This window comes from Nomascus leucogenys, chromosome 11, assembly GCF_006542625.1.
Source record: "Nomascus leucogenys isolate Asia chromosome 11, Asia_NLE_v1, whole genome shotgun sequence".
Classification (NCBI taxonomy): Eukaryota; Metazoa; Chordata; class Mammalia; order Primates; family Hylobatidae; genus Nomascus; species Nomascus leucogenys.
Genome location: NC_044391.1, coordinates 4,955,060 through 4,969,048, shown reverse-complemented (window position 1 = coordinate 4,969,048; position 13,989 = coordinate 4,955,060). Strand labels below are relative to the sequence as shown.

General features: G+C 47.2%; 1 protein-coding gene across 1 annotated transcript in view; it reads left to right on the top strand.

The window, feature by feature from the left end:
- The window catches only part of JAG1 (jagged canonical Notch ligand 1), a 36,125-nt gene extending 23,182 nt beyond the window's left edge, over positions 1–12,943 (top strand). The window contains exons 9-26 of the mRNA XM_030821988.1: positions 448–561; positions 1,175–1,288; positions 1,703–1,749; positions 2,085–2,258; positions 2,697–2,847; positions 3,703–3,867; positions 4,690–4,803; positions 5,141–5,254; positions 5,351–5,464; positions 5,628–5,744; positions 6,222–6,249; positions 6,727–6,812; positions 8,026–8,139; positions 8,734–8,843; positions 8,935–9,168; positions 9,385–9,516; positions 9,706–9,856; positions 10,679–12,943. Coding sequence (XP_030677848.1) covers positions 448–561; positions 1,175–1,288; positions 1,703–1,749; positions 2,085–2,258; positions 2,697–2,847; positions 3,703–3,867; positions 4,690–4,803; positions 5,141–5,254; positions 5,351–5,464; positions 5,628–5,744; positions 6,222–6,249; positions 6,727–6,812; positions 8,026–8,139; positions 8,734–8,843; positions 8,935–9,168; positions 9,385–9,516; positions 9,706–9,856; positions 10,679–11,136 — 2,537 coding nt within the window. The 3' untranslated portion in view covers positions 11,137–12,943. The remainder of the gene's footprint in view (positions 1–447; positions 562–1,174; positions 1,289–1,702; positions 1,750–2,084; positions 2,259–2,696; positions 2,848–3,702; positions 3,868–4,689; positions 4,804–5,140; positions 5,255–5,350; positions 5,465–5,627; positions 5,745–6,221; positions 6,250–6,726; positions 6,813–8,025; positions 8,140–8,733; positions 8,844–8,934; positions 9,169–9,384; positions 9,517–9,705; positions 9,857–10,678) is intronic.
- The last annotated feature ends 1,046 nt before the right edge of the window (positions 12,944–13,989 follow it).

Genomic DNA, 13,989 nt, shown 5'->3' with positions numbered 1-13,989 from the left:
CAGAGCAGAAGTGGAGAGTGCAGCCTCTAGGTGTGCTATTTTGGGCAAACTCTGTAAGCAAATAAGAGGAATAAGGTTTTCCACCTGTAAAGAACTATTTTTCCTTACTTCTAGCTACTTGTGAGCTGTGATGAAACTTTTCTTTAAAAATTAGGCAGATAGAGATGTCCTGTGTTCCTCCTGGGCAGATGCTCTGTCAGTATCCAGCTGTCTTTCTCCCCCACTGCTTAGGTTGGGGATTACATGAACTGGGGCAGTGGGGGATTTAAAGCTAAAATCAAGGCTTCGGCCTTATCGTCACCGTCCCACTTGTCCGGCTGTAGCTTTCCTTGTAGCAGGTGTCTGGCTCTTCAATGACAGCCCCTCATGTAAGAGGTGATGTTAAAGGATCTAATTGTCAGATGGATTGAATTAAATTGTCAACCCCCTCCTCTTCTTGTTGACCAGACATTGATGACTGTTCTCCTAATAACTGTTCCCACGGGGGCACCTGCCAGGACCTGGTTAACGGATTTAAGTGTGTGTGCCCCCCACAGTGGACTGGCAAAACGTGCCAGTTAGGTAAGAACATCCCCGAGACTGTAATTTTTATACCAAGGTTGGCTTTGATTGTCAAAGCCATTACAGAGGACGAGCGTGTGGCCGGCAGTGTGAGTTCACACTCCATCATGCTAAGAAGGAATTTATTATCGAGAGTCTAGCAGGCCTGGGAGAAATAACTTGAATGCAAATGGACTAGCTCTTTTAGGCCCTGTGGGAAAGTCGTGGGATTCCTTGAACCATGTCAATCGTCTGTCCGAGGAGTGTTCAGCTGGGTTCCAAACGGGGATGATCTCATGAGGAATGAGCTGTCTGCATTCTTTTTGCCACATTTAAATCCCAGCAACTAGGCTGCGCTGGGTTTTGCACAGAAATGCCTGGTGGCTTTCTGCTGTTTTGTTGGGGGCTGGCTAACTAGCAGCTGGAAAGTTATCAATTAGGGTTCTTATTGGATAATAGCTAGGGAGAGGGATCAGATGCTTAAAATAGAGAGAACCTCTAGGATCTTTTATTTAGCTAGCTTATTAAAATGTCTCATGTCTCAGACAAACTCTGGCCTGTTCTTTTTTTTTTCAAGGTTGGGGGAGATGGGGGTCGAACTTCATTTCTCATGCTCATCCCCATCTCCTTTCAGATGCAAATGAATGTGAGGCCAAACCTTGTGTAAACGCCAAATCCTGTAAGAATCTCATTGCCAGCTACTACTGCGACTGTCTTCCCGGCTGGATGGGTCAGAATTGTGACATAAGTGAGTGACTTTGTTTCCATTTTGATTTTCATGAAACTTGGGTAGCCGACTTGCTGGTCCGTACTGGGGCTCCAGTCCTAGGACTTGAGCAGTAGAAGGAAAACCTTAGAGTGGGAATGTTTTTTTGAGAGGGAGTGGTCAGGGCAGCAGTGAAAACATACACTTTATCAGGTTCATTAGCTGCTAAAACCAGCCATATTCTGATAATGTGGCTGAAACAATGATGTGAAGTTTTACTCCCTCATTCTGGAAGAATTAGGGAGGGTCCCCACCCAGCCTAATAACCTTATCTCACGGGAAGCACACAGGAAATCTGATTTGAAACTTATCTATCCTGAGCCGAGAAGGCTTTTCAATTAAGCCCAATTTCACTGTAAATTGCCTCTTTAAAATGATGACTTATTTATTTTTTAGATATTAATGACTGCCTTGGCCAGTGTCAGAATGACGCCTCCTGTCGGGTATGTAAATCTTTGCTTAAATCAAAACTTTGACAATTGACAACAAATCTTTAGATTTGTGTGACACCAGGAGCTCTGTCCCTGTGAGATTAAAAATTTGGGTGAAAAAAGAGTCTCTCAGAAGTTTCACTAGGGCTTCTGTTACCCCAGCCTCGTGGGAGTCATTTTGAAGGCATCCACGTAGAAATTTCTCTAACCACTTTCAGAGGTTTCGCATTTGGCTATTTCAGTGAACCAGCTAAACCGCAACAGTCGTGCTAAACCGCTGAAGCCCTGTGTTTGTGGAATACATAGAAAAAAAGCATGTGTCTCTCTCTCCCCTTCTCCTCTTCTAGGATTTGGTTAATGGTTATCGCTGTATCTGTCCACCTGGCTATGCAGGCGATCATTGTGAGAGAGACATCGATGAATGTGCCAGCAACCCCTGTTTGAATGGGGGTCACTGTCAGAATGAAATCAACAGATTCCAGTGTCTGTGTCCCACTGGTTTCTCTGGAAACCTCTGTCAGGTGAGTGGTGGCAAAACCTCAGACGGCCAAGTTTTTACAGCAGAGCTGCTGCCTCCTCCGCTTCCCTTTACTCCTCCCTCAGCTCTTGTGTCTGGAATTTCCTGACATCTATTAACATCCTATTGATGAGAGAGTCTCTGCTAGACAAATGCTGGTGGAAGGAGATACTGATGAATTATTGTCTTCTTAGTGTCTTCGTCTTTGTATTCTGTTTGGTTCCCTCCACCCCCTCTTGTGCTCCCTCTCCCACTCTGCCCCATTGTTTCAAATACTGGACGTTGGCAGTCCCTAGAGCATAGAGATGTATCTTACAGGGTGTTTCCTAATAGAAACCGAAGGAACTGTCAGATTCCAGTGCCTGCTGCCCCAGAGAAGTTATCGTGACACCTTTGTTTTACCCTGATCCCTCCCACTTTTCGCTGTTCCTGATATTTGCAGCTGGACATCGATTATTGTGAGCCTAATCCCTGCCAGAACGGTGCCCAGTGCTACAACCGTGCCAGCGACTATTTCTGCAAGTGCCCTGAGGACTATGAGGGCAAGAACTGCTCACACCTGAAAGACCACTGCCGCACGACCCCCTGTGAAGGTACCTCCCTTCTCCCGGGACCTGGCTGTCTCCAGACTTGCTCCTTTAGTCCCCACTTAGTACAACTGCCCTTTGCTACACTTGAGAAGTTATGTATTGGTGAGGAGGACCTCCGTAGTGAAATGATCCCGCCTGTGTAGCGAGCTGCAACACGTGGAAACGATCTATTCAGGCCTGCCAGTGGCAGAGCCGCGTCTACAAGTAGCCCAGGGGAGAGAATGTGAAATCCATTTAGCATTCCTGTTCTGGGGTGGGCTGATGTGCAACGCTGAGGCAAATGCCTGAGAACAACACTTTTAACAGAACTTCCTGCAACGGCAGACAGGGGGGAATGTTCTGTATCTGCACGGTCAGGTATGGGAGCCCCAGGCCATGTAGACTGTGACTAGTGCAACTAGAAACTGATTTTATTTCATTTCAGTTCATTTAAATGTAAATAGCCACATGTGGCCGGTGGCTGCTATATTAGGCAGCACAACATTTAAAGCTTCTATAAGATTGTCCTCGAGCCTTGCTTAAGATCAAAAAGGAAGAAAATAAAGCAGGTCTCTTTTCTTAGGAAGTGTTTACCAAATTGGGTAGATGTCAAAGGTAGGATGAAGGGGATCCACAAGCATGTGGGTTTTCCTGGTTGTGGAGGGAGAAAATGCTTTAAAACTCTGTTTGCCTGGAGTCTCAACTTTGCCTGTCATAGTGTGATGTGGCACGTTGCCAGTATCTTGGCTTCCCTGGGGTGTGTCTCATTAGCCAGAGGGTCCCTGTCTCCAGGAAAGTGGGCTTGGCCCAGGCCCTTGGCTTAGGAACGCCGCATCTGTGGGTGCATGGCTGTGATCTGATCCCAAGCCTATCTTCTAGTGATTGACAGCTGCACAGTGGCCATGGCTTCCAACGACACACCTGAAGGGGTGCGGTATATTTCCTCCAACGTCTGTGGTCCTCACGGGAAGTGCAAGAGTCAGTCGGGAGGCAAATTCACCTGTGACTGTAACAAAGGCTTCACGGGAACATACTGCCATGAAAGTAAGACTCCCTCATCCGGGAATGGACCAGTGCTCCCCAGCCTGCCCCTGCCCCTGGCCCACCCTGGGATCATTGGTGTTGAAAGTTTTTTTTTTTTCTTCCTTTTTTTGAGACCGAATTTCACTCTTGTTGGCCAGGCTAGAGAGCAGTGGCACAATCTTGGCTCACCGCAACCTCGGCCTCCCAGGTTCAAGCCATTCTCCTGCCTGCCTCAGCCTTCCTGAGTAGCTGGGATTACGGGCATGCGCACCACACCCAGCTAATTTTGTATTTTTAGTAGAGATGGGGTTTCCCCATGTTGGTCAGGCTGGTCTCGAACTCCCAACCTCAGATGATCCACCCCCGTCAACTTGGCCTCCCAAAGTGCTGGGATTACAGGTGTGAGCCACCGGGCCCAGCAGTGTTGAAATTGTTTTAATCAGAAATAGTAAGGCTGGGGAGACTGGTCGAGGCTTATCCTTACATCTGGGATCTAAGACTGAGGTCGTGTTCAATTTACCAGACCACTCTGCCTCGGAGCCTCCATATCTATGTTGGAACATTCTGGAATGTTGCTAGGTTGGGTGATTCCTCTTTTCTGTAGGAGTTTCTTTCCCCACTTTCACCAAGTACGTGTGAGGGCATTAAGTGGGTAAGGCACTCTCTGGAAGCTTCTGCTTGATAAGCCGCCTGTCTAATTTGAGAAGCAGCCCTGATGGAGGGTAGCAGGTGGAGGTGCCAGGTGCATTGTGTCAGGAGGGAGCCATGAAAACTGCCGAACAGTGCTTGTCTATGGCTTCACAAGTCCTTCAGTTCTTTTTTTTGCTTTACTTTGTTTCATAGATATTAATGACTGTGAGAGCAACCCTTGTAGAAACGGTGGCACTTGCATCGATGGTGTCAACTCCTACAAGTGCATCTGTAGTGACGGCTGGGAGGGGGCCTACTGTGAAACCAGTGAGTCTGCCACTCTTTGGGGAGCTCTGGGATGTATGGGTCATGTTGGAGGGATCCCACTTCAACGTGGGAAAACTTTCTTTATACTGGAAATCTCTGGAAGCAAGACCGCAGTGATTTCTGCAGTGGGACAGTGTCACTTGTGTCTCATTTGCATTTATGAGTACCGGTTGGGAGCTCCTTCATTCCTGGAAAAGCCTGACTGCGTTAAAGTACTACGACTGTGGCTGTTCTCAGAATAGGGTGTTGGATGTGGCAGTAGGAAAGGCTTGGCTCTCACCTGTTGTGAGTGGTCCTGGATCTCGTCGTCAGCCGATTGTCTCCTCTTTGATTCTAGATATTAATGACTGCAGCCAGAACCCCTGCCACAACGGGGGCACGTGTCGTGACCTGGTCAACGACTTCTACTGTGACTGTAAAAACGGGTGGAAAGGGAAGACCTGCCACTCACGTAAGTGGTAGTTGGCCTTGGATGCTATCTCTGGGACCCTTCCCTCCTGTCTTCAGGAGGGGGCCACTGGATTCACACTGAAATATTTCCCTCCAGGTGACAGTCAGTGTGACGAGGCCACGTGCAACAACGGTGGCACCTGCTATGATGAGGGGGATGCTTTTAAGTGCATTTGTCCTGGTGGCTGGGAAGGAACCACCTGTAACATAGGTAACTTTCTGCCCCACGTGGGATCTGCAGTGGGCATGGCCCCCTGGGCGTGTCTGCTGGTTGGCCCCTGGAGCTTATGATATTTCTCTGGGCCTGGTTCTTGCCCCTCCAGACTGTTTCTGGGTACTCAGGGAGGGTGGTCTTGTCTGCTCTTCTTTTACAGCCCGAAACAGTAGCTGCCTGCCCAACCCCTGCCATAATGGGGGCACATGTGTGGTCAACGGCGAGTCCTTTACGTGCGTCTGCAAGGAAGGCTGGGAGGGGCCCATCTGTGCTCAGAGTGAGTGTCCTCCTCCTTGAACTCTCCCAGGGCTGTCGGAGCAGATCCTGACACCCTTGGGGACTTGCAATGGAAACCAGAAGCAGAGCTGTTTGATGTCTGCTTTTGTATCACCTGGGTCTGTATTAATGACTTGATGGGATACAGCCCTGACCTGGGCATGAGAAAGTCGCCAATGAGATAAGTGGAGACAGATGGCGTCTCAGTTCCCAGCTCTGGGTCTGACCAGCAGCCTGTCTCCTTCCATTCTCACCCCCACCCCTATCCCCTACCAGGGCCTCTTCCTGTGTACATGTGTCCCACAGCAAATGAAACTAAGTGTGGTGCGGGCCTGGTTCCAATTTAGCAAAGGTATTTCGCTGGTGTGAACTACGACTTTATCATGTGGGTATTAGGGAAATAAGTGGTGGTTTTACTTAGGGCTAAGACCGCCTTCCCTGTTGAAGGCCTCACTATTAAGTTGTCTTTTCTTTGCAGATACCAATGACTGCAGCCCTCATCCCTGGTAAGTGTGACATCCTTTTAAGCCAGCACTCATCCACTATATCGTGTGTGTGTGTGTGTGTGTGTGTGTGAATCACCCAGGGATTGTGTTTAAAATGCAAGTTCTGAGTCAGGAGGTCTAGGGTGGGGCTTCACACAGCTTTTCTAACAAGCTCCCAGGTGAAGCGATCCTGCTGCCCCATGGACCACACTTTAATTAGCCAGGTTGTGTCCTCATTTAGAGCAGTGATTTTTCAACCTTGGCTGCATGCCAGAATCACCTGGGAGCTTTTAAAAATCCCGCTGCCTGGGCTGCAACCAAGAGCTATGAAATTAGACTTTCTGGGGGTGGGACCCAGGCATCAGTATTCTTTTAAAATTCCCCAGGCAATGGCCATGGGGTGAGAGCCACTGTAACTGGTGTGGTGACACGTGAGTGATTGGCAGCCAGAGTAATGGACTGGGAGGTTGGTAACCAAGGCGGTCTTTGCTTTCTTAGTTACAACAGCGGCACCTGTGTGGATGGAGACAACTGGTACCGGTGCGAATGTGCCCCGGGTTTTGCTGGGCCCGACTGCAGAATAAGTAAGGACTGTCTCCGTCTGGTTTTCCCAATGGCTTTACCGCTTCATTCCATGCCTCACCCCGAGACTTTCATCTTTAAAAACAAAGCCACCATTCCCTTTAAAGTAGCTCTCATAGAGCAAAGGATCTCTCTCCTCCAGCTGGGATTAAGATATCCCAGGCTGGATGCTCCCAGGTACCTGCTGGTGGTTCCCTGGGTGGTGTAGCCCTCCTTGTTCTTGGGGAGAGAGTGCCAGCCACAGAATCTGATGATTAATCTACACTGGGGTCCTGAAGAAAGTGTGTGCATTTCCTCATGACTAACATGAAATTATGGGCAAGCAGACGTTAACCACAGCTACACTGGTATAGGATAAAGCTAATACAAACGGAAGAGAGGATGACTGTGGCTTCCAGAGGCTTGTCTGTGCTGGGTCTGATCAGGCCCTGGAGAAATGACTAAAACAGGAAAATAGGGGCAGGCAACGCAGTTTTTCAAGAGGCTTAAAGCATGTTATTTTGAGCCTTTTCTCTACTTTTTGACAAGCCCTTTCTCTTACAGAACAAAAAAGGTGCTTAGAGTAGTTATGGTTTGATTCTTGTACCCAAATTGTTTGAAATTTTACTGGTGCTTGAAATCCAAGTCTGGGATTAACTAATCTTCAGCACTAGATGGGGGCAGGCTGTATCTGTTTCATGTTTCTAAACAGTTGGCAAACTGTGGCCTAGGGGCCATATCCAGCCCACTATCTGTTTTTATAAATACAGTTTTCTTGGCACACAGCCACACATTCATTTATGTATTGTCTATGGCTACTTTCATGATACCACAAGAGTTGGATAGTTGTGACAGAGACTATATACCCCACAAAGCCTAAAATGTTTACTGTCTGACCCCTTCCAGGAAACTTTGCCAGGCTTGCTGTAAATTGCACTGTCAAAGGGGTCAAATTAAAAATTGCTGCCTCCCACAATGGTTCTCCACTGTTAGAACTCAGGATGGTGGTAGTCTTTGGGAGCCAGTGATTGGAGGTTTTTGCAATAGGTCTGTTTCTTCTTTTGGATGCTGCTTACCTGAGTGAAAATTCATCAAGCTTATGAGAATATGCTGCTTACCTGAGTGAAAATTCATCAAGCTTATGAGAATATGCTTTTCTTGTATGTTATGTCAATAAAAATCTCAAAACATTGCCACACCCCCTCAGTCCCTAAACTTGAACTCCATTTCTCCTAGACATCAATGAATGCCAGTCTTCACCTTGTGCCTTTGGAGCGACCTGTGTGGATGAGATCAATGGCTACCGGTGTGTCTGCCCTCCAGGGCATAGTGGTGCCAAGTGTCAGGAAGGTATGTGTGCCAGGCTCCAGCTGCCCATGGGTCTTCTGGGGTGAGCGAGGTTTGCAGTCACCATTTGACTTTTCACAAATAAGCCACTGTGCTCAGGGAGGGAACACACAGTGGGGCTGCAAGGGAAGGGAAACGTGAAGAGTCTTCCCCAAAACAGGTAGCTGTTGTTTTTGGTCAGCTATTGCCACAAAACTGTGTACCAAACCATCCTAAACTGCTGTGGCTTGCAGCAAGCATTATTTTTATTGCTCATGATCTGCAGCATGGGCAGAAGGATTGTGCTGTGGGTTGGGTTCAGTTCGACCAGTGGCTGTGTCTGGGGCATATTCCTTTCATCGCCAATGGGTAGGCGTGCAAGAGGCTGGTCAAAGGCTCTGCTCACATCACATCTGCCAGTGTTACATTGGCCAGAGCAGGTCTTGTGGCCAAGTGCAGAGCCAGCAAAGGCAGGAAGTACACATGCTGTTACTGTGGGAAGAATGATCTTAACATGACAAAGGGCACAGGTGTAACCATTTCATAACAGGGACCAAAGAATTGAACCCTGATCCGGTTCACAGAAAAATAAACTGCTCACCAGTCTCCACCTGTCAGTTTCAGGGAGACCTTGCATCACCATGGGGAGTGTGATACCAGATGGGGCCAAATGGGATGATGACTGTAATACCTGCCAGTGCCTGAATGGACGGATCGCCTGCTCAAAGGTAGGACATGATGGCTGCCGCAGTTCACCTGTGTTCTGGAATCAGGGATGATTCCATGCCTGCTAAGCTGCCAGCTTCTGTTTTTCTCCAGGTCTGGTGTGGCCCTCGACCTTGCCTGCTCCACAAAGGGCACAGCGAGTGCCCCAGCGGGCAGAGCTGCATCCCCATCCTGGACGACCAGTGCTTCGTCCACCCCTGCACTGGTGTGGGCGAGTGTCGGTCTTCCAGTCTCCAGCCGGTGAAGACGAAGTGCACCTCTGACTCCTATTACCAGGATAACTGTGCGAACATCACATTTACCTTTAACAAGGAGATGATGTCACCAGTATGTAACAAACTTTTTTTTTTTTTTGAATGGTGGATGTCTGCTTGCTTGCTTTAAAGGAGGAATGTCATGAGTTAGGATCTACTTCTCCCTGGCCTATACTCCTGTTTTATAGTAAAGTAAGCTTGAACTTAGCCCAGCCTCAAAGAGAACATCTCAGCCTTTTGTTCTTCCTCTCAATCTTACACGTGTGTGGGTTTTTAAAAATCGTTTTAGGGTCTTACTACGGAGCACATTTGCAGTGAATTGAGGAATCTGAATATTTTGAAGAATGTTTCCGCTGAATATTCAATCTACATCGCTTGTGAGCCTTCCCCTTCAGCGAACAATGAAATACATGTGGCCATTGTAAGTATAAGACCCATTCACACCTCATTATTCAACTGCAAGGCAGTTAACAAACTTCGGTTAACCGGTGTCTGAATGGAGCAAATTCACTGACAAAAAGCTTGGCAGACACAGATTGTCTGTGTAATTTTGAAGAAAGGCTGCTTTGAATATTCCCCTGACTCTCAAGTCTGACAATTCTTTTTCCAGTCTGCTGAAGATATACGGGATGATGGGAACCCGATCAAGGAAATCACTGACAAAATAATCGATCTTGTTAGTAAACGTGATGGAAACAGCTCGCTGATTGCTGCTGTTGCAGAAGTAAGAGTTCAGAGGCGGCCTCTGAAGAACAGAACAGGTAGGTGTCAAGTGGGACTAGTTTGTGTGATGACAGACGATCTCATTACACTATTCAATAAAGCCATCAGGTCAGGGGATTACCTGGCAGTGCCCTACCCTCGCAGGAGCTTCCAATTTAACTGAGAACTGAGGGCAGCCTACTTTTTTACTAAGGTCACATGGCCCATGGGAACAGAGGTCTGCTGCATATTTTCCTTCCCAACACACTGCAATGTTCCCCGCAGAACAGGTATTGTGCTAGATCCATGACAAAGCCCTAGGACACTGCTTGTCCTTTGTCCTTGAGTTTGAAGCTGTACAAAGCCTGACTTGGCATTTTGGTGTCCTGGGACAGCCCAGCCACTGCTGAGCTCCGTGAGGCTCGATGGCCCTGCAGGATGTCCAGGCTTCCCTCCTGAGGATCTCGAGCACCGTTTCAGCCAAGGGAGAGATTGGGCATGGAGCCATGGCACGTTTGAGCTGTCTGTGCTAATTTGAATCAGATTTCTAGTTCTGAAAACCAACTCCTATACTGAGCTGCCTCAGTAGCCAGACTTAACAAGACACTGCTCTCCCCATGTGAAGTCAAAGAGCCTGTAGGAGCTGCCGCTCCACCCAGTCTCTCCAGGGATGAGTATCAAGGTCTATAGGGGCCTGATCCCAGCATTTGCTTATCAAGTTGTGAAGTGACCATATGCAATGATGAAAAGGGACTTGTCCCTGTGGCCCCCCTCTTAGGGACAAAGGGCAGGAGAACCACTGTTGGTATTCTTTTGTTCCTGCGATGATGCTTTTTTCTTTCTTTCTTGGAGAGTTAATTGGTTTTGTGCCTGCCTTACAGATTTCCTTGTTCCCTTGCTGAGCTCTGTCTTAACTGTGGCTTGGATCTGTTGCTTGGTGACGGCCTTCTACTGGTGCCTGCGGAAGCGGCGGAAGCCGGGCAGCCACACACACTCAGCCTCTGAGGACAACACCACCAACAACGTGCGGGAGCAGCTCAACCAGATCAAAAACCCCATTGAGAAACATGGGGCCAACACAGTCCCCATCAAGGATTACGAGAACAAGAACTCCAAAATGTCTAAAATAAGGACACACAATTCTGAAGTAGAAGAGGACGACATGGACAAACACCAGCAGAAAGCCCGGTTTGCCAAGCAGCCGGCGTACACGCTGGTAGACAGAGAAGAGAAGCCCCCCAACAGCACGCCGACAAAACACCCAAACTGGACAAACAAACAGGACAACAGAGACTTGGAAAGTGCCCAGAGCTTAAACCGAATGGAGTACATCGTATAGCAGACCGCGGGCACTGCCGCCGCGAGGTAGAGTCTGAGGGCTTGTAGTTCTTCAAACTGTCATGTCATACTCGAGTCTGAGGCTGTTTGTTGACTTAGAATCCCTGTGTTAATTTAAGTTTTGACAAGCTGGCTTACACTGGCAATGGTAGTTTCTGTGGTTGGCTGGGAAATCGAGTGCCGCATCTCACAGCTATGCAAAAAGCTAGTCAACAGTACCCTGGTTGTGTGTCCCCCTGCAGCCGACACGTCTTGGATCGGGCTCCCGGGAGCCTGCCCAGCCCCCTGGTCTTTGAGCTCCCACTTCTGCCAGATGTCCTAATGGTGATGCAGTCTTAGATCATAGTTTTATTTATATTTATTGACTCTTGAGTTGTTTTTGTATATTGGTTTTATGATGACGTACAAGTAGTTCTGTATTTGAAAGTGCCTTTGCAGCTCAGAACCACAGCAACGATCACAAATGACTTTATTATTTATTTTTTTTAATTGTATTTTTGTTGTTGGGGGAGGGGAGACTTTGATGTCAGCAGTTGCTGGTAAAATGAAGAATTTAAAGAAAAAAATGTGTCAAAAGTAGAACTTTGTATAGTTATGTAAATAATTCTTTTTTATTAATCACTGTGTATATTTGATTTATTAACTTAATAATCAAGAGCCTTAAAACATCATTCCTTTTTATTTATATGTATGTGTTTAGAATTGAAGGTTTTTGATAGCATTGTAAGCGTATGGCTTTATTTTTTTGAACTCTTCTCATTACTTGTTGCCTATAAGCCAAAATTAAGGTGTTTGAAAATAGTTTATTTTAAAATAGGATGGGCTTCTGTGCCCGGAATACCGATGGAATTTTTTTGTACGACGTCAGATGTTTAAAACACCTTCTATAGCATCACTTAAAACACATTTTAAGGACTGACTGAGGCAGTTTGAGGATTAGTTTAGAACAGGTTTTTTTTGTTGTTGTTGTTTTTTGTTTTTCTGCTTTAGACTTGAAAAGAGACAGGCAGGTGATCTGCTGCAGAGCAGTAAGGGAACAAGTTGAGCTATGACTTAACATAGCCAAAATGTGAGTGGTTGAATATGATTAAAAATATCAAATTAATTGTGTGAAGTTGGAAGCACACCAATCTTACTTTGTAAATTCTGATTTCTTTTCACCATTCGTACATAATACTGAACCACTTGTAGATTTGATTTTTTTTAATCTACTGCATTTAGGGAGTATTCTAATAAGCTAGTTGAATACTTGAACCATAAAATGTCCAGTAAGATCACTGTTTAGATTTGCCATAGAGTACACTGCCTGCCTTAAGTGAGGAAATCAAAGTGCTATTACGAAGTTCAAGATCAAAAAGGCTTATAAAACAGAGTAATCTTGTTGGTTCACCATTGAGACCGTGAAGATACTTTGTAGTGTCCTATTAGTGTTATATGAACATAAAAATGCATCTTTGATGTGTTGTTCTTGGCAATAAATTTTGAAAAGTAATATTTATTAAATTTTTTTGTATGAAAACATGGAACAGTGTGGCCTCTTCTGAGCTTACGTAGTTCTACCGGCTTTGCCGTGTGCTTCTGCCACCCCGCTGAGTCTGTTCTGGTAATCGGGGTATAATAGGCTCTGCCTGACAGAGGCGCGGAGGAAGAACTGAAAGGCTTTTCAACCACAAAACTCATCTGGAGTTCTCAAAGACCTGGGGCTGCTGTGAAGCTGGAACTGCGGGAGCCCCATCTAGGGGAGCCTTGATGCCCTTGTTATTCAACAGCAAGTGTGAATACTGCTTGAATAAACACCACTGGATTAATGGCCTGTAGTGTCGAGGTGAATTGTTTGTGAGCAATCAGGGGAACTGGCCACCGCACTGAAAGGGTTTTAAAGGGTTTGGAATTGGTGTTGGGAAATGAGCAGGGAGATTTAATGTCTGCCTTTTTTTTCCCTGGCTACTTAGATTCATATTAATGGCCTGTTGTAAGGGTGTGGTCTGAAATGACTCTTGTGCACATTTACCCACGGGGTGGTTTCCACACGGCACAGGAGGTGGTAGTTGCAAGCTTCTGGTGTTCGGGCTCATCACTCATCACCTTGTTCCCAGGGAATGAGTGTTCTGGCCTCACCATGCAAGCCTTGGAGTGCTGGTGTTCTGGTCTTCTGTGAGGTTCCAGAGTTGGGCTGTCCCCACCTGTCACGGGCAGGAGAACTCTGGTTCTCTCACTTGTGGCTGGTGGAGGCCCTGCCCCCGCATCGCGTGGGTGGGGTGTGGGAGAAGATTTGCCTCTGGCACCTCTGTGGAAGGAATGAGCTGTGGTAACAAGCACATGGACAGCTTCCAGCAGCCGTGCAGAGTCACCAGGAGTTCCCTGCTTCTGGCTAGGAAAGCCAAAGCTCACCCTTCTCAGAGCCATCCCCCAGCACTTCAACATTCAGGCCTGTCCACCCACGTCCGGTTTGCATACAACTGGCACAGCAGACTTTGAATGGAGGAAAAGCTGATAGGGATGTTTTTCTTCGTTCTTGGGGAAACTTATTTTTTCTTCTAGGCTTGGAGTTGTGCTAAGGAACATCTTGATTAAGAATGAAAGATGAGCTTTACGTGTCCTGGGCTCCTTGTGCATGAGCAGAGGCCATCGAAGGATTCGGGATTGTGACAACCCTAAGAGTGGCCAACACTGTTGTGGCTTATTGGGGAGGTAGCCTGAAGGACCTGGATAGCGAAGAGTCGAGGTTTCCATGACATCTACTCTGCCCTGGCGTAGCTCCGCTTTGTCACCAATGCCTGCCAGTAGACAGCTGGGTTTCCGCAAGGTGGGGTCAAGGGGAGGGAGAAGTCTAGATCCTACTAGCCGGGAGACA